This window comes from Leptinotarsa decemlineata, unplaced genomic scaffold (assembly GCF_025532065.1).
Source record: "Leptinotarsa decemlineata unplaced genomic scaffold, Ldec_3_MD MMD2_tig00001393_RagTag_RagTag, whole genome shotgun sequence".
Classification (NCBI taxonomy): domain Eukaryota; kingdom Metazoa; phylum Arthropoda; class Insecta; order Coleoptera; family Chrysomelidae; genus Leptinotarsa; species Leptinotarsa decemlineata.
In genome coordinates, this window is record NW_027412562.1 from 12185008 (window position 1) to 12206484 (window position 21477).

Sequence of the window (21477 nt, forward strand, 5' to 3'; positions counted from 1 at the left end):
TAGGGAAAGCTACTGTGCTAGCGAAACATGTTTTGATTATATTTTTCAAATAAAGTTTGTTGAGATCAAATCGTGAGATGTAGTTTTTGAAATTACTATGCATCTTCATCAAGTAACGGCCGAATGAATCAGAAAATCAAGTATAATCAATCAATCAATCAATTTATTCAATTCAGATACATATTCTTGTCTATGATAGATGTTAGTATATCTTTAATAATAATTACAATACTTATGATGCACTGTTTGGAACCTTTGGTGTAGTAATGACTATTACTGAAGTTTTTCCCAACACCAAATCGTTATTTTCAACACCTCGACACGTGTTTCGATCACCAAGTGATCATCTTCAAGAGGAATATCAAACTAGAAACTAACGCGAAGCTAACGCTATTTATGCTATACAGGTAAACCCTGTAGGTGTACCACCCATACATGTATATCAACCTAAATTGATTTCACAATTTTGCCTTATCTATTATTTTACAATATACAGGCTGATTCACGGTGGATGGCACATTAGACGTTTCTGGTGAACCAGACAACGGATCACTTTGAAAATGTAATGGAGGGCATATTCGGACATTCTCTAGCCAACTAAAATATTTTCGACAATGCGGTGTTGCCGCTTCTATTAGAAAGCAGTAGCAACTTTGATTTTTCGAATGGAACACTCTGTATATAATATCATTTTTGGAATCTCCAACAATTGCCCGACAACTCTTCTTGATATTTCCCTATACCTATCTGTTACCGTTTTCGAAATAAAAATTAATTTCAATTTTTTTCTTCGAAAATCATGACTTCTAAAAATGCCGATATCTTTTAGTTAAGAAGTACTATGATATCGAAATTTAGTTTGGAGTTAGGTGATACTTGGACACTTCCCACACGTCAGCCTAATCTCCGTTACTTCAATACAGGGTGGTAAAAAAATACAGTTTTTTCGTTTGCTTGAAAAAGTTGCTGAAATTTGATTATTTTAAATGGAACACCCTGTATATTATTGAAAATTTGGAAAGCTGCTGAAATTTGCTTTCTTTCTATGTATATCATACCTATACCTAACTAGTCAAGTTTCGGACCCTTCAGAATGGTATTTCCATTCGGTATTTGGTAAGCAGGCCATGATTACTATTTGACAGTAGCGTTGTGACATTCTCCTAATAATATCGACATTTTCGTCACTTCAGAAGTTGCAAATACCTTCAAAACGATGGAACAAAACTATTCAAACGAAGTTCTTATGAATTTGTTTATTATTTTTGGACAGTGTGACAAAATTATCAGCAGAACATGTAGAAAGTTCAATGAAATGTATCCGAATCTACCGCCAATGAACCTCAAGAAATTTATACGAATTCAGAACAAATTCAATATGTTTGGATAAACTTTAAAAAAGCACCAAGAAACTTGAAATTGGAAATATTGATATGAATAATTATAAAAAAGTAAAACAATCATGTGGAATATTTCAAAATATGTTCGAATCGCTGGCCGTTCATTTCCAAGCACTTTAAAATGCGGGTGTTGACTGCTTTCGTGGTGGCAGATCTGATTTCATTGGGATCCAAATCTTCAAATGTTTGGGGAATCCTTTCTAACAATTCATCTCTCGAACGCACGGGTATTTTGTAAACTTTTTCTTTAAACATTCCCCACAAATAAAAATCTAATGGATTAAGATCGGGTGATCTCGCTGGCCAATTCCATGGTCCCAAGCGCCTCATCCACCGATCGTCAAATAGTCTATCCAGTTCTGCGCTCACTTCTCTTGTGCAATGTGCAGGAGCTCCGTCTAGTTGGTACCAACAGTTTCGATAATCTTCGAGTGGCAGATTATCCACGAAACTGTCTACAGTATTCTCCAAAATATTCAGGTAGCTTCTGGATGTTAATGACTCCTCGTATATCACGTACCTCAATTTGTTGTCCATCAACATGCAGAAGACATTAAAACTAAATTTTTCTTGAAATAAGGCTTCTTTTGTGACGTGAGGACTTTCACTGGACCAATAATGACGATTTTTTCTATTGAAAATCCCTTCTCTCGAAAATTTCGATTCATCAGTCCAAATAATTTTATTTTAAAAAAGTGGATCTTCTTGAATGCGTGTCAACAACATTTCACAAAATTCTACTCTCTGTTGAGGATCTTGAGGCTTCATTGCTTGAATTTTGGTGAATTTATAATCATGCATTTTATGTCTTCGCAAGATTCTTTGAACCGATGAATATTTTATACCCAAATCTTCTTCAGCACTTCTTATCGATGACTCGGGAAATGCGTGAAAATATGCTAAGACATTAATCTGGTTGTCTTCGAAAGTTACGGGTCGAGGCAAGTTTCTTGGTGCTTTTAAAGTTGATCCAAATGCATTGAAATTGTTCTGAATTCGTATAAATTTCTTGAGGTTCATTGGCGGTAGATTCGGATACATTTCATTGAACTTTCTACATGTTCTGCTGATAATTTTGTCACACTGCCCAAAAATAATAAACAAATTCATAAGAACTTCGTTTGAATAGTTTTGTTCCATCGTTTTGAAGGTATTTGCAACTTCTGAAGTGACGAAAATGTCGATATCATTAGGAGAATGTCACAACGCTACTGTCAAATAGTAATCATGGCCTGCTTACCAAATACCGAATTGAAATACCATTCTGAAGGGACATTTTCACAAATAAATGTTCATAAGTCCGAAACTTGACTAGTTAGGTATAGGTATGATATACATAGAAAGAAAGCAAATTTCAGCAGCTTTCCGAATTTTCAATAATATACAGGGTGTTCCATTTAAAATAATCAAATTTCAGCAACTTTTTCAAGCAAACGAAAAAACTGTATTTTTTTACCACCCTGTATTGAAGTAACGGAGATTAGGCTGACGTGTGGGGAGTGTCCAAGTATCACCTAACTCCAAACTAAATTTCGATATCATAGTACTTCTTAACTAAAAGATATCGGCATTTTTAGAAGTCATGATTTTCGAAGAAAAAAATTGAAATTAATTTTCATTTCGAAAACGGTAACAGATAGGTATAGAGAAATATCAAGAAAAGTTGTCGGGCAATTGTTGGAAATTCCAAAAATAATATTATATACAGAGTGTTCCATTTGAAAAATCAAAGTTGCTACTGCTTTCTAATAGAAGCGGCAACACCGCATTGTCGAAAATATTCTAGTTGGCTAGAGAATGTCCGAATATGCCCTCCATTAAATTTTCAAAGTGATCCGTTGTCTGGTTCACCAGAAACGTCTAATGTGCCATCCACCGTGAATCAGCCTGTATGTTTAACTGTATATAAAACAATTTCAGCTATATAAAATTAATTTCACAATATTGCCTATCTCAATTTATTTTTGCAATGTGTCCTTATGTAGTTATAAGTAAACCCAACAATATTATTTCAACAAGCTATATAGTATGCTATTTGGTATAGGTCCGTCATCGTTATTCATAATATTATTGTGTTTACTTATTTCCACACTCTGCTAGGCATCTAGTTGCCTGTTGTTGTTAACTTGTCTAAGTAATCTTAATAAACTGAAGTCTATGGAATGGTTTTGTTGCAAAATATGATGGGCGACTGCTGATTTTTCAGGTCTTCCATATTTTAAGTGTGCTATGTGTTCCTTATATCTTACTTTAATAGATCTTTTTGTCTGTCAATAATATTTTGCATCGCAGTCCTTACATTCAATTTCGTAAATTCCAAACTTTTCCGAAATCTCGACTTTGTCTTTTGGACTTCCCAAAAGGCTCTGTAGTGTATGACTTGTTTTAAAAACCACCTTCATACCTAGTTCCTTGAAAATCTTTCCAAAGTTTTTGGTATAGATAGATAGATAGATGTTCATTTTACTACATTATGTACAAAGATACATTTGTAGTAAGTCAGTTCCTTAATACTAGGTTACAATAAAAGATTTAAAAATATAAATACTAATCTAACATTCAGATTAGAAAAACAAGTATACTTCTGGCATAAATTCAGCTATTTGTATAACATTACAACACACAAAATTTACACATATACATTATATATAAATAAATGAGAGGGTTTGACGTCAATGTCTAGACTAGCTGGCTATATAAAGTAATCATTAATCAAATATTCATTAACAGAGTAAAAACCGTATTGTGAAAGAGATTTTTTTATCGCACATTTGAATTTTATCCTGTCAAGATTTCTTGTCTTCTCAGTCAATTTATTATAAAGTTCAATATTGCGAGAATTCCTAGCCGATTTATTTAGACGATGTCGGTGGTATGGAACTGAGATGTATTTATCTTGGTTTTTGTTCTTTCTGAAAGTCGAGATTTCGTTCATTCTTAACCTAAACTTCTTCTTCCTTATTATGTCATCTACAATACCCCTCGAGAAACCGTTAGTGGCTGCTATTTCCTGTATTGTACGTCTTTCTTTTGTGAACCTATCATGTGTTAGAGGGAAAGTCAAGAAACGATGCACTAAAAAATTCAACCCAGCCCGTTTGTGCTGTCCACAGTGATGTGAACTGTCAGGGATATACCTGTAACTGCTTGTTTCTTTTCTAAATATATCGTATTCTAACCCTACATATTGGCTCCTCATTACCAAAACATCATCAAGAAATGGTAGTTGTCCCTAATTTTTCAACTCATACGTGAATTTTATTGATGGACATCTATTATATAAAACGAAAACAAAGTCCTCAATATTCGATTTTTTGGTATCGAATATCGCGAAAATATCATCCACATACCTTAGCCAAATCCTAGGAAAATACTTCGACTTTTCTTTGGTTTACATTTCGAATCTGCTCATGAACAGGTCTGCCAGGTAGAGGGACAAGGGGTTTCCCATGGCCGTTCCTTCCTGCTGTTCATAAAAGCAACCTTCTACCTGGAACCGATTTTGTTTCATACACAAATTAGTAAGAGAAACGAATTCATCGATTTCGTTATTATTGAAATAATTTTTCTCTAGTAATTTCCTGAGGTATTGCAGGGTCTGTGGAATTGGGACGCTAGGAAATAAGGAACTAACATCAAAGGAAAACAAAATCTCACCTTCTTGCAGAACCATGTTTTTTGTATGTTGTATGAACTCCAAAGAGTTTTTTATACTGACCTGTTCATGAGCAGATTCGAAATGTAAACCAAAGAAAAGTCGAAGTATTTTCCTAGGATTTGGCAAAGGTATGTGGATGATATTTTCGCGATATTCGATACCAAAAAATCGAATATTGAGGACTTTGTTTCCTTTCAAAATAATAGATATCCATCAATAAAATTCACGTATGACTTAGAAAATAAGGGACAACTACCATTTCTTGATGTTTTGGTAATGAGGAGCCAATATGGAGGGTTAGAATACGATATATTTAGAAAAGAAACAAGCATGTACAGGTATATCCCTGACAGTTCACATCACTGTGGACAGCACAAACGGGCTGGGTTGAGTTTTTTATTGCATCGTCTTTTTGACTTTCCCTCTTACACATGATAGGTTCACAGAAGAAAGACGTACAATACAGGAAATAGCAGCCACTAACGGTTTCTCGAGGGGTATTGTAGATGACATAATAAGGAAGAAGAAGTTTAGGTTAAGAATGAACGAAATCTCGACTTTCAGAAAGGACAAAAACCAAGATAAACATATCTCAGTTCCATACCACCAATATACGAAGAACTTTGGAAAAATTTTCAAGGAACTAGGTATGAAGGTGGTTTTTGAAACAAGTCATACACTACAGAGCCTTTTGGAAAGTCCAAAAGACAAAGTCGAGAATTCGGAAAAGTCTGGAATTTACGAAATTGAATGTAAGGACTGCGATGCAAAATATTATGAACAGACAAAAAGATCAACACATAGCACACTTCAAATATGGAAGACCTGAAAAGTCAGCAGTCGCCCATCATATTTTGCAACAAAACCATTCCATAGACTTCAGTTCATTAAGATTAGTTGGACAAGTTAACAACAGGCAACTAGATGCCTATGAGAGTGTGGAAATAAGTAAACACAATAATATTATGAATAACGATGACGGACCTATACCAAATAGCATACTATATAGTTTGTTAAAATAATATTGTTGGGTTTACTGATTACTACATAAGGACACATAGCAAAAATAAATTTAGATAGTCAATTTTGTGAAATTAATTTTATATAGCTGAAATTGTTTTATAAACAGTTGAACATATATTGAAAAATAATAGATAAGGCAAAATTGTAAAATTAATTTAGGTTGGTATACCTGTATGGGTGGTACACCTGCAGGGTTTACCTGTATAGCATAAATAGCGTTAGCTTCGCGTTAGTTTCTAGTTTGATATTCTTCTTGAAGATGATCACTTGGTGATCGAAACACGTGTCGAGGTGTTAAAAATAACGATTTGGTGTTGGGAAAAAACTCTAGTAATAGTCAACAATTAACTAAATTAAAAAAAAAAAAAAATAATAATAAATGAGTGGTGGTGTTCAGTTCTTGGGAAACGCCTAAGCAAAGCTTGTGTTGCTCGTTCCTTTCATTAAGAAATGAAAGTTTATATACAAAAGAAATTAATAAAAAGCAATGATTAACCCGCAGGAGGATTGGACCAGACAATCACGCGAAAGGGAGACAGGTCTAAGTGAGATAAAAATCTTTCAGGCATGATTCAGCAGATTCCAATATTTCTTTTAAGAAATCAAAGTTGTGATCAACGAAGGATCTAATTGTTTTTTGCGTTCATTATTATGTTTTATATTTCTCAGTTCAATGGGAGCTTGATTGACAAGTTTCGGTCCACAGTAAGTAATCAGGTTATTACTTTGTGAAAACACATTATTTACTCAATGAAATTCATAAATATTTTTGATGGCCAAACTGATACAAGAATGATGTTTCATCGCACCAGTTTGAGTCTTCACTTTATATACTACGTTATTTTTTCGATAAGAAAGGTAAAAACGATAAATATGTTAAAGAATAGGCAGCTTTTACAGATTCGAATAACATTTTATTGTGAGATTTTCACTTAAGAGTTTACAAAACCATAACACATGTTTCACTGTACAATAGCTTCTTCAGGTGTTTGTCAACCATCCATTGGCATGAGTTCAATCACTACTACGATCTGTTATATTTATAAGAGAAAGGTTTGAAACTCAATATTCTGGACTGATTGAAAATCAATATATTCAAGAATTCCGAATATTTACTGAATGATAAAAGAGAAATTATTCTTCTGTTTACCACTATTGGAATTGTTATTTGGTCGATGTGTAAACTCAGGATATGTTCTTTATGAATTTGTGAAATTAATTCGTTTAAATTCATAATTAGTTTAACACAGTCATTGAGTGAGTAGAAAGTCATGTTATTCAAACCGTTTATTTATATAAAGCACTGATTAGGTAAACTTTAGTTGGTATGAATACTGAAAGAACGTTCCCTGCAAGTAGCCGTCGATGGATATCTCTCGAATATTTTCACCATCAACGCTGGTGTTCCCCAGGGATCCATATTGCCTTCAACCGTCTTTTGCCCGAAAATGTATTTATCAATTAGTTATTTATTTTTGCCAGGAAATATCAATATTAGGAAATAATTTTATAAGTATTATTCCGTTGCTTTTTTATATTCATGAAAAAATATTAATTCCGCCAATTTTTCACTTGTTTATTCAATGAACCATAAACAAATGGATTTTTACATAAATGAAAATGACCATGTAGGTATGTTTTTGAGATAAATAAAACATTGTCAGTTTTACTTAAAATGCTCAAATGAGTATAATAAGAATCATGAGTTACGGATATCAAAATAACAATTTTACTGTTTTCTTCTCTCTACTATAAAAAAGGGAATAACGGGAATCGATTGCGAATTTACAACGTTAATGTCATATTCATTGCGCCACATGCGAATGTCAATATTTTTTTAATGGAGATAAACAGGAAGATTTTCTCTTTCATAATCTGTATACTCATAAATTTTTCCTTTTGAATTTTAATTTTATTGTCGAACGTGTAAAAATGTCATGAAATGTCAGAGAACTATTAATGAATATTTTGTTTATTTTTAAATCGCGAATATCAACAAATTATTATGAATTTCAGTTCATAAGTCAACTACACTCAATATATCATATGAATTCAGGACACTAATATAATATCGATACGTTTTTTGAAAAGTTTTTCATGAAAACTATGCATGAACTGTTTTTTCTGATTTCAGAACGCTCTTGTGAACCACATCGAGATCTCCAGTGTAATCCACAATACAAAGTGGCTGAAGGAGTCGCTACGACTTACCGCAAAAACCACTGTGTGATTTGTTATCAAGATTTGTGCAATCATTCTTCTAGAGTGAAATTATCACTTTTCTCGATTATACTACTTTCATTTCTCAACTTCATGAACTGAATGCTTGTTTCAGTTATTTTTTGAGAAGTAGTTGGAATGATCGACTAAATTTCAAATAGCTTTTATAAGCACTGTATAATAATTAATAAAATATACCAAGTACTAGTTTTTTTGTCACAAAGCATTTCAAATACCAATTCTATCTTTTGTTTTCATTATAGAAGGATGAAATTACTCTAAAATGCTATAGCAATAAATAGCGATCAAGTTTGTATGCGAGATAATTTTCGAGTTTATTGGTTCGTCTGGTAGACATCGAAGACAGCCAAGTAACAGGCGAATCTGTTCTATTCTGTTTAAAGTCTGTTTTTCCGTTAATCAGCTGTTGCCCCAATATGAACGACAACTCTCAGAAGTTGAGAAACTTGTGCGAGCTAAGGACTAACGAGCTTATACCTTTTAACGTGTGATTCCTACCTCAAATACATACATTGAGGCAGGAATATATTGAAAAAACCATATGTGTGTATATGTCGCAGCCAACTGGTTAAAATAGCCGTTCAATCAAACAGCTAGCTCTTTGACTGAACAACGCCATTCAATCACTCGGTTAGCTTTTTAATTGAATATTTGAGGTGCTCAAAACGTTCAACACTACAGCCGCCGTCTAATTGAATTAGTTCAGTGCTCACCACCGCGGCGCTAGGTGAACAAATGCTTGTGGTTTTAAATAGTTCATCTTGTGAAAAAGAAGGCTAAAAATTTGCCCTTTTCCGAACTTTGAAAAATTGAAAAATTGAAAATTGAAAAAAAAATGTTTTTTTGCTATTTTGTTGTCTAGAGATTATGATTAAGAAAATATATGTTTCTCAATTTTAATTTTTAATTGTTTAAAATCGATTTTTTTATATTTCGATTGTTTAAATAATTAGTTAGTATAGTTAGTATATAATTAGTAATAATTTTGTTTTTGAAAATCATAATTTTTACTTTCAAATAGTTTGGTGGACATTTTTTTTATTTATTATTTAATTGTTTATTAGTTTAACAATTTGTTATGAACAAATATTGACCACCGTTATATTTTTTTTCGGGAGCAGAAAGAAATTATAAGAACAGCTATATATAAAAAAGTGTCATAATTTTTTTTTCCATTTATTATAATACTTCCTGATATCTATTATGATAAATAAAAAAAAGTATGTCACTTTTTTATATATAGCTATTTTTATGATTTTTTTCTGCTCCAATATTTGTTCATAACAAATTGTTAAACTTAAAACAATTAAATGATAAATGGAATTTTTCTCGCTAAACTATTTAGAAGTGTGAATTATGATTTTGAAAAGCAAAATTATTTCTTAACTGATCATTTGAACAATCGAAATAAAAAAAATCGATTTTAAACAATTAAAAATCAAAATCAGGAAAACCATTTTTTTTTAATCATAATCATCTCTAGGCAACAAAATGGCAAGAGAAAATTTTTCAAAAATATTGAATTTCTTCATTTGTTTAAAACAATGTAATAAACAAATTACGTAAAAAATTCATATCCTATGTTAATAACTGCCATTGTTCAATATGAAAACAGACATAGCTGAATATCAATTGAAAAACATTTTTATTAACAATTTTTAGATATTTCATTTTGCAATAGCTATAAAAAATCATAATTAACAAATTAATAAAATTTTATGGAGTTTCATCGCAGGATCGTATGGAGTATATATATATATATATATATATATATATATATATATATATATATATATATATATATATATAGAGGAGAAGGTAATCGTTGCTGACTAGACACATCAATCATTCAATTCTTCTTAACTATGAATACGGTTCATAGTATGTTCATAGTTCATAGTCCTTGATCAATTCACTTCGTAAAAATATGATCTTTCAATACTTATGTTTATTGCTTCCGTAACGATTTTTTTTTAAGAAAAAGAAAATCCTCTACGAAGTACTTATCCTCGTCGATTCTATTATCCAAGTCCGTTGCATCTAATCACCAGGTGAAAAGGTGTAGCAATACCAAACTTTAAGTAGTCGCAATACTTCGGGAAGTAAAACGGGCTAAAACTTCCTTCTGGATACACAACAAGTGTAGGAAACTCATAAATATGGAACGTGGTCCGTGAGAAATGAAACGTCTGAAATTATGAACAGTTCAAGGTATTTTCAAAGTTTATGTTTCTAAAAAAATATCGAACGCTTACCTCCTTGTGTCGAGATCCCTAGCACAACAGGAGACGTTTCGAAATCAATGTATTATCTTAATCCAAACTCGTTTGAAACAAGGGTTGAATTCACTTTCAAATAACCCAAAAATGCACCAAACATTCAACCCTTAACAGCCTTTGAAATGTATATCCGCACTTTTGCGAAAATCAATCAATGATAGTTAAAAACACATTTACTAGGCAGATATCTTCATGATTTTCTCCAGAAATCGCTATCTCATTTACGTCGTTTCCAATCAGTACCGAGCCCAAGAGTTTTTGTCGCATAGAAAAATATTTATGAAGAAGTGACTACTTTTATAGGGTGTTCGCGATACAGGAAATATATTCAATTGAAGTTGAATCGATGCAAGGAATTAATTAAACAGGAATTATCGTAACAATATATATATATATATATATATATATATATATATATATATATATATATATATATATATATATTTTGATTGATGCAACTAATTTTCCTTTATTTTGAGTATTTCAATAATAAATTCTACAAAGAAGATTTGAAGCTTTATATCTTCTATTAATTTTCTGCAAGCGCTTTCGACAGTTGGTAGTACTGTCATCATCTGGCACTCCTCATACTGAACTGGTCATCCTGTTGTCTGTCTCTTTATACGGTCAGAGCGTCTTAACTCATGTATTTCAGGTACTTTAGGTAAATTTGCCTGTATTTGTTCTGCATCAGGTACTCTTCTTCGTGTTAGATCTTCTCTAGGAATGTGTATGGTTTTGTTTAATATATTGAATGTGAGATCTTGTTGTGTTTTGATATATATATATATATATATATATATATATATATATATAGAGGATGATAGCACGACCAGCTGTCGAAAGCGCTCGCAGATAATCAAATAGAAGTCATAGAGCTTCAAATCCTTTTTGTAACTTACATTAATAATAAAGTACTGAAAATAAAGGAAAAATTAGGTGCATCATCCAATATATATATATATATATATATATATATATATATATATATATATATATATATATATATATATATATATATATATTAATTCTTGCATAAAACAAACACATAACCGGTCAACTTTGCGATAGTTTAAAACAAACTATAGACATAACCAATATTTCATGACCTGTCAGTTGTTGCCTCTTCTATAATTACTATTTTCATTGATAAAATTTCATATTTTATCACTTATTATCCTATTTCCGACGAAGACAATTCCAAAAACACAAAATTCATAAAAATGGGTCTGGTCGTTCTTCAGTTCTTCAATTATTATTATTTTTTTTAACCGTAGTGTGCGCTGGTCAGGCCCTATCCCCCGAAGTCCCGATACATTCGGGAGGGTGCGCCAGCATTATCAACCAATGACCACTCCCCACACCGTGGAGTGAGTGATCATTGGGTCCAAGAATCATGTGCCCTGAGCAAATGCAGTGAGCCAAGAATGACAGCCTTCTGCATCTGTGCGGCTAAAATTTCTGCCTTAGTGCGGCAATCCGGTATGATTTTAAGATTCGGGAGTAGAGAGGATATCATTCCACTAAGGACTCCAATAATCAGAACAACCATCTTGACAGAGTGATCTGGATAGAGTCTGAGGAGTTCGAAGAGAACATCTCGATATTTTATCCGTTTTTCCTCCTCTTTTCTAACGATATTCGTCTCGCCAGGAGCTGAAAACTCCACGACAAATATCGTTCTGCTCTGGTCATCGAGAAGGACCACATCAGGCTTATTAGCTCGTATGAGCCTGAGGGTGGGGAACGAATAGTTCCAATAAATTCGGCACTTCTCGTTCCTCACAACGGATTCAATATCCCCCGGAGCGTAGGACAATACCGGTGTCTCGCCAATACCGTAAGAGTACCGTAGATGGTAATATAGCACTCCGGGGCCGCGTTATGTCAATGGATATAGGCCGATACCGAATATGCTAGACATGCTGACAGCAAGTGCATTAGGGTTTTGGGCGCCTCGCGGCAGGCTCTGCACCTTGTGTCAGGAACCTATATACCTATCACGCGATTGCGGTAGACTAAGGTGTTGAAGACACCATCCTGGCAAGCCATGATGAACCCCTCAGTTTCCGACTTCAGCTCACTCGACCTGAGAAAAGCGAAGGTCAGGCGCTTTGATAAGCCAAGGTCTCCAATGTTATTGAAGAAGACCCCATGCATTGGCTTATCCTTGTGTTTCCGCAGAAGTAAGGTGATCTCTGCGGCTTTTATCTGAGCTTTTTGCTGAACAGGTCCCAACTCGGTGACAGAGTTGTGGTCACAGCGTTCAGTGTCGAAAACTATACCGAGTTCATCAGCTGCTCGGGCAGCTGCCCTAAAGAGGAATGCACCAATTCCTGCTCTCTCATGGTCACGGACCATGCAGAGAAGAGGATCTGAACTCCTGACGACTTTACATAATAATAATAATAATATGTTTTCACTACGGTTAAAATAATAATAATATTAATTATTATTATTATTAATGATAATAATAATTATTATTATTATTGATAAAATATCACATTGCAATACTTATTGTCGTGTTCACGACGAAGACAAATCCAAAAACACGAAAATTGTAAGAATTGGCCCAGCCGTTCCTGAGTTCTTTCATTATTTACTCACCTTTTAAACCTTCCCTGGACTTCCAGAAATGATTCAAAACCAAAATTAGCCAAATCGGTCCAGCCGTTTTCGAGTTTTAGCGAGACCAACCGAATAAAAATTCATTTTTATATCTATATTAGATGTGCTTGCAAGCAGGTCTCTTAAAGTTCAACTATTCAAAAACTGTTATTTTTTATTTCTTCCACTCACAAATTGGAAATGGATATATTTGCCGTGAACTTCACTTCCCAACAAAGATTAAGAATTCCAAGATATTCTGCATATTGGTACCGACATCTGTATTTTTGCGATTTAAGTTTCATAAAAAATTATTTAAAAAATAACATTTTTTTTTTACATTTGTAGCCATTGAAATATTTATGATTTTGGCTACGTTATTTTTCAATTATCAATTTTTCATTGATCTACTAGCTCTGTGAGCTTACGACTTTTATTACATGTGTTCTGTCATGACAACATTCGTATTGGCAGGTGTCATGTAGCTATAGGTTATGAAATCATTTCCATCCATTTGGGTTTTTTCTAAACATTTCTGTGAATCAGTGGTAAGATTTGGGTACTCTTCGATGTCGTTTATGAGATGAACAAATTGAATTTTTATTGTCTGTTACCTTGTAAGCTCACATATCATTTCTCGAATAGTTGATTGGTTCAGTTATCGAAGCGAATATTGGTGAAAACAATCATGCCCACTAATGAAGAAAAAAATATGAAAAAAATATATGAAGAAAAAAACAATCTAGAAATCTCTCATGTTCCTATTGATTGATGAAACTATGAGTATTCCTTATAGAAGAATTCATAACAAACCTTGGTTATGAATGAATACATAGGTAATACTTTGAAAGGATAAAAGGGCAAAACATCGAAACTTTAATCTTTTTCAGATTTTTTGACAGTAAAATCTGCCGAATTTTCGTCGGAAAACAACTACTTTTCTAGCTAATGCCATGGCAAATATAGGAGTATACTTACTCCAAGTTACATCTGAATATTTTACTAAGCACAATGAAAAAAAATCACATGAGAATAAAAATAACTGCGATCCTATGTCCACTCTAATTTCATGATGTGATATTGGTGGGTTATCAAATTTGGTCAAAATGAAACATATGTGGTAAATTACCGTTCCGTACAAATTTAAAAGTACATTTCGCAAAATATCCGATTATGCATGTTCCAATGATATAGCACTTTGACTAGTAAACACGTTTAGGTGTTAAAGATCGAATTAGAAACTATATAAATTTGAAAAATTTTCAAATCAGAATCAGTAGTAGTTTGCACCAGCAATCAAACTACAGTTTGTTTTCCAAAGCAAAATGTTCAAAGAATTTTCATTATTTTTGGTGGGGTTGCAAATTTGGTGAGTTTTCAGTTGTTTTATTCAAAACGAGAGTATGAGACATGATGTTCGTAGAAAAATAGTACAAACCTTTCATTCTATGGAATTTGAATAAACTGGTAGTTCCATTTAAGGGTTGATTGATAATTTCAAAAATATATTTATATTAGAAAAATTCTGGCATCAAAAGTCCTTAGTGATTCATATTACTCAAATTATAGGTCGTTCCAAATCAAAACATCATAGATATTATCTAGTTAAATGACCTCATTCGCACTATTCCTGACTGAATTACATATTTAGTGAACTCTTGATTCTTTTATCAATATCAACAACTTTTTTCGAAGTAGTTAAAAATCATTTCTTAATTCTGTCATTTTGATGATAACAAATCTAAAAGACCCAAAATAAAAAATTTTAGGTTATTGAAAGTGGCAAGGTATTCTATAGAATCGTACAATGATGAACAAAGAATTTCGCCAAATAAATCTAATTCCATATGGTTTCCAGACGATATCAAGTAATTAACAAAGATATATGCTACTCTTTCCTCTCTAGTTGTTATCTCAGGAATCATTTAAAGTTCCAAGTGAGTTCACATTCACGATTTTTTTGAATTCGAAACGAACTGTTCGTCAATATTAGGACATTCCACACTAAATACTTGTAATTTCTTTCATGTGTCAAAGACTATCGGGTACCTATTTACTTCAAATATAGTAGGGAGGATTATACAGGGTCCTGCAACAGTGGCGCGGTGTTCCATATCTCTATATAGGAAGCAGATAGGAATCTAATTTTCTATAATATTACCTTATTGCTCGAGCTCGACAAAATAAAAATATTGGCGGTCACACAGGGTGTTCGATTTTTTCTGGGCGGATCCCAACTGTGTCTTTTTAAATGGCAACCTATATTTTTTATCGCTTTTTCGGTTTCTTCATAGAAAATAAAATAAACTTTATGTATATCTGCACTTCGAAAATATTGATGGTTTTCGAGATATCTAGCATGACAGGTTTTTTTTTCCAATATTCGTCACTCAGAATATTTGAAATTATAAAGTGGTGCCAAGTCCAGTTGAAATTTTTTTTTGGTCGAATATTCTACATTGGTAACTCTCTCAAACGATATATCTGAAATCGACCTGTGATATACAGGGTATGAAAAACCGCTTGCCAAATATTGTAAATGAAAATTTGCAAAATCTTCCTTATATTAAATGGAACACCCTGTATATTATTGATCCATAAGAAGCGCCAACGAAACCTCTACAAATTTCATTAAGTATTCCCTATGGCTAAGTTCAATAGTTTTTCTTAAATGAGCATTTCTTTCGAAAAATGGTCATTTTTTCAAAGCGAAATCCATTTGACGACTGATAAGAATATACAAAAAATACCCTTTCCTTAAAATATCGCCCATTCCTAAAATTACCTGTTGCTAGATAAACAAGTTGCGAATTACACCACAAAATGGACGTTCTTGAATAGTTACAATAATTTCAAAAATCTCGGAATTTGTGTCATATTCTTTCGGTCTAAAACAACCTTTCAGCGAATGAAATATTTATTGGAAATCAAGTAGTCTGGCAAATGACAGAACAAAATATTTGGCTGCAAATGAATATTGAAATTTTTAGTCAATCGTGAAGTTGAACTGTCGGTATAATTTCATCAGAATGTTGTTATCAAAAAGTGATTTGATTGATATGATTTTCATATTAGGTGAATCAGACAGGAATTGTTTATTGGCAAGTAGAATTTATTCTCAACGGTATCCAGATAGAAGGCATCCAGATGAAAGATCTTTCCGAAAGGTCTTGGGACGATTCGTTGAAACTGGATCTATTAATTATTCCAAACATGAGCGCATCAAGCCAGCTACTAATGAAGATAATGAATTGCAAGTTCTTCTTGCTGTTGAAGAAGATCCTAGTAGGAGTCAACGACAAATTGGGGAAATAGTGGATATAAGTGAGAGATCAGTGCAACGAGTATTGAAGAAACATCGCTTGCATCCATACCACGTTCAGTTACATCAAGAACTACTGTATGCTGATTTCGAGAAAAGAGTGAGATTTTGCAATTGGGCCATGAACAAAATTCGTCGAAACGAATATTTTTTCAATAATATTTTATGGTCGGATGAATCGACATTCCATAAAAATGGATTTGTAAATCGACATAATTACCATTATTATGCGACAGAAAATCCTCACTTATTGAGACAGGTGGATTATCAACATAGGTGGTCGATAAATGTCTGGGAAGGCATCATTGGAGAATATGTAATTGGTCCATACTTTTTTGAGGGACATATGAATGGTGCAATGTATCTCAATTTCTTACGAAATGATTTACCAGGTTTGTTAGATGATATTCCTCTTGACCTCCGCAATAGAATGTGGTTACAACATGATGGTGCACCTGCTCACTATTCGGCAGAAGTGAGAGATCATCTAAATGAAGTATTTCCCAATAAATGGATAGGACGGAATGGGCCTGTACGGTGGCCCGCTAGATCATCAGATTTGACGAAACTAGATTTTTTCTTATGGGGATACATAAAAAATATGGTTTACGTTGAGCCACCAACTTCTCCCGAAAATATGCGACTTAGAATAACGAATGCTTTTCGCAGCATTACACCAGCTGTCTTGCGCAGGGTAGAACAGTCTTTCAAACATAGACTTCAGCTCTGCATTCAAGAAAATGGAAGACATGTTGAACATATTTTATAAAAGTTTCATTATCAACCTTAATTAAACTCTCCCTTTTGTAGTTTTGTAATTTGCCAGTTGACAAATTTGAATATCTAGAACTCAAGCTCTGAATGAATATAATAACATGAAAAAAATAGTTATTTATAATGTTTCTTTTTTTTAGCTTGTTTGGTTTGATATTGCACGATTTATGAGTGAAATTCTGCATCCAATGAAAAAATAATTTTCCATTTAGCAAAAAGTGATAGGTACATACATTTATTTCGTTAAAAAAATATTTTTTTGGACACCTTCTAATGTACAAAATTGAAACAAGATATCTTTCGTATATTTTTATCAGTCGTCAAATGGATTTCGCTTTGAAAAAATGACCATTTTTCGAAAGAAATGCCCATTTAAGAAAAACTATTGAACTTAGCCATAGGGAATACTCAATGAAATTTGTAGAGGTTTCGTTGGCGCTTCTTATGGATCAATAATATACAGGGTGTTCCATTTAATCTAAGGAAGATTTTGCAAATTTTCATTTACAATATTTGGCAAGCGGTTTTTCATACCCTGTATATCACAGGTCGATTTCAGATATATCGTTTGAGAGAGTTACCAATGTAGAATATTCGACCAAAAAAAAATTTCAACTGGACTTGGCACCACTTTATAATTTCAAATATTCTGAGTGACGAATATTGGAAAAAAAAACCTGTCATGCTAGATATCTCGAAAACCGTCAATATTTTCGAAGTGCAGATATACATAAAGTTTATTTTATTTTCTATGAAGAAACCGAAAAAGCGATAAAAAATATAGGTTGCCATTTAAAAAGACACAGTTGGGATCCGCCCAGAAAAAATCGAACACCCTGTGTGACCGCAAATATTTTCATTTTGTCGAGCTCGAGCAATAAGGTAATATTATAGAAAATTAGATTCCTATCTGCTTCCTATATAGAGATATGGAACACCGCGCCACTGTTGCAGGACCCTGTATAATCTTGTGAATGTCCAAAATTTGGTGACAAAGTGTTTTATTCATCTCCTGACGTACTACTGAAATTCTGCTTCTGGGTTTATTTTACGCCAGAGGTGCTAGTTTCACTTTTAAATTGAAATGATGCAAATTTCATATCGAGAAAAGTGTATTTTGTTAATAATTGTCTCACAAGAATTAAGAGTAACAATCAAAATCACTGATTTTTGTGTCCATCTCAGCTATGCAGCAAATCGCAATGTTCAGTTTTCGAGAGACTTCAGTTTTGGTGTAGCTACATCGGCCTATCAAACAGAAGGTGAGTTGGGTAATTATTAAATATGTTTTGAACTAATTCAGATCTTTAGGTGCTTGGAATAAGGACGGAAAAGGTGAAAATATATGGGATCGCTTATTACATACGAAACCTGGCTTTGCCAATGGTACCAACGGTGATGTAGCAAGCAAAGGGTATTACAAAATGATGGAAGATGTTGACTTGCTGAACTTCCTGAATGTAGGACATTACAGGCTATCTATCTCATGGTCCAGAATACTTCCAAATGGTGAGACTATATTTCAGAATTACTATTTTTCCACTCAAAATATAAGAATTCAATTCATTCATAATGTCATTACGGTATAATTCAATTCAATTTGAATTTTCATGAATATTCTGTATAATGTTTGGATTCTGAGGAGAGAAGTGGTAGATATTCGATTTTCGTACGAAAATAATAGTCACATATATGTTTTTCAGGAAAACCTTCTTACGTGAACCCATTAGGAGTAGAATACTACCGAAGATTGTTCCGAGTACTGAAACAAAATCAAATCGAACCATTCGTCACCCTCTATCACTGGGACCTTCCTCAACCTCTTCAAGATATGGGTGGTTTCCTCAACAAATCAATGGTCAATTGGTTCAGAGACTATGCAAGAGTTGCCTTCGAATTATTTGGGGATGACGTCAAATATTGGTCAACTTTTAACGACCCCTACAGCATTTGCGCCAACGGGTATGGAGGAAGCTCATTAGCCCCTGCATTGAACAAATCTGGAGAAGCAGATTACATTTGTGGACACAACCTGCTACTTGCTCACGCTGCGGCATATCATTTATACGACAAAGAATTTAGGAAAATACAGGACGGTCAGTATTAGCAGCATATTATTTGTTCATTTATTAAACTGTGGTTTGGAATATATGATATTGGATAAGGTTCACCTATATTCTACAATAACACTTTATTTTACAGGAAGAATTTCCATAAACATCAATTCCAATTGGGTAGAACCAATAAGTACCAGTGAAGAAGATAAAATGGCTGCAGAGGTACAAAAACAATTTATGGTGAGTAAAATGTAAACATATTCACCGACATTCAGAAGAGATTCAATCTTCCTGGAAAGTTGTACGTTACACCCACTCATGATTTTCCATTCCAGGGTATCTTTGATTACGTTTTTCAAGTTGTATATACCAGTTTCTAGTAGATCACTCAACTGTCATACGTCTATCTGTTTTTTTATTTCAGATGGGCTGGTTTGCCAATCCTATATATAATGGAGACTATCCAGAAGTTATGAAAGAGCGTATAAGGGAGCGTAGTTTGTTGCAAGGAAAACATAATTGTAGACTTCCCTCATTCAGCAGAGAAGAAAGGGAGATGGTCAGAGGAACCCACGACTACTTCTCTCTTGGCACTCAGACTATGTTACTAGCCAAGTCAGTGAATTCTCCATTACGTCCAGTGAATCTTCAACAAGACGTCGGTGCCAAAGTGATAGAAAAGCAGGGGGTTTGTATTATTTTCTGAAATAGATGTTTATCATATATATTGATACAAAAGATTGAGAACCCGTATTTGACTCGAATTACAAAATATTTCTCTAACAATATGTCAGGCAGTTTTACCTTTAGCTTCATTTGAAGGGATACTTTAGCTTCATTCTCCAAGATTTTATTGGTCTCTCCAAAATTTTATCTTTTTCCAGGATGTTTCTTGGGGAATGAGGAAACTACTTGTATGGATAAAGAAAAATTATAACAATCCCTCAATATTCATAACCGAAAATGGTTTAGGGACGAAATCCGCAACTCCGGAAGATCCAGAACGCATTGCTTACATACAGGTAATATATCAAAGTTCGTTGTCTTGAAATCAAATATCTAACGTCATTACCGTTACTGAATTACAGAGTATGCTAGTCAACGTATATGATGCCATGACTATCGATAACGTAAGAGTTTACGGCTACACCTACAATAGTTTCATGGACGGGTTCAACTGGAGAGACGGATACTCGTGAGTAACTTTCGAAGGTTTTGTTATTTTTATTATCGAGAATACAGCCACAAGATCAGTTCAATTCATATAACTTTTCAATGATTGGGTAAGTTAAGTAACTTCTGTTTTATTCCTCTCTTTCATTGTTTTCCACGAAACTTTTTACGGAATAATGATTTGGATACAGAAAAATCTAGGTGTTGTAACTAATTATTCCTATTTATAACTTTTCAGGAAGAAGTTTGGTCTCTTTGCTGTCGACTTCACCGATCCCGATAGAACAAGAACCGCAAGAAGGTCTGCATACTTTTACAAACGTCTCTGCTCTACTGGAAATACTTCGAATGTATATTATAGTGGAAGCTGGCGTCGTGATTACCAAAATTAAAAATCTTTGATTTATTAAATAAAGAATGCATTGAATAGATTTGAGTTTCAATGATTGGATTCCAATATAAGAACATAGGATTTCACGGCCGGAGAGAACAAAATCGAAACTATAACCTTCGTCCTCGTAGTCAACGCATAGGTATACCAGTGATGATATCTGCTGCAGTAGCAGACGAAACGTTTGATATTTCAGGTTTCATTAAATCACAGCCTACCAGCTCAGATTTCGTTTTTTCATCAGAGTCCATATTTTTTTATTAGTTAGTGGGCTATGCTTGAAGACTGGCAGTAAACAAATCTAAAGAAATGAACTTTAAATGTTCAAGCCTGTCTCGGATATACCTATCCAGTGGGTTGAATGGACTGACGCCTATCAGAAAACAACTACTCCCCTGGGTAATACCACGAAGGGCGTTGGATTATATCCGACAGGCATCAGTGCAGGAATCTTCACAGAAAATTTCCTGCATATGCAATTGGCAATATAACTGAAAGAGTCGACGTTCAATTTTGGAACGGGCACACTTGCAGGCCGGTTTCGGGTTCATT

General features: G+C 33.5%; 2 protein-coding genes across 2 annotated transcripts in view; both read left to right on the forward strand.

Annotated features, from left to right (window-relative positions):
- The window catches only part of LOC111513889 (uncharacterized), a 29127-nt gene extending 20622 nt beyond the window's left edge, over positions 1–8505 (forward strand). The window contains exon 4 of the mRNA XM_023170109.2: positions 8216–8505. Within this exon, the coding sequence (XP_023025877.2) occupies positions 8216–8403 (188 nt within the window). The 3' untranslated portion in view covers positions 8404–8505. The remainder of the gene's footprint in view (positions 1–8215) is intronic.
- A 5913-nt stretch (positions 8506–14418) lies between these two features.
- On the forward strand, positions 14419–20963 carry LOC111516599 (myrosinase 1). The gene is made up of 9 exons (XM_023172747.2): positions 14419–14577; positions 18490–18566; positions 18616–18813; positions 19008–19400; positions 19507–19601; positions 19786–20049; positions 20246–20383; positions 20450–20556; positions 20773–20963. Exons 1-9 carry the CDS (start codon positions 14534–14536, stop codon positions 20924–20926), a joined length of 1470 nt encoding a protein of 489 aa, XP_023028515.2. The 5' UTR covers positions 14419–14533; the 3' UTR covers positions 20927–20963.
- The last annotated feature ends 514 nt before the right edge of the window (positions 20964–21477 follow it).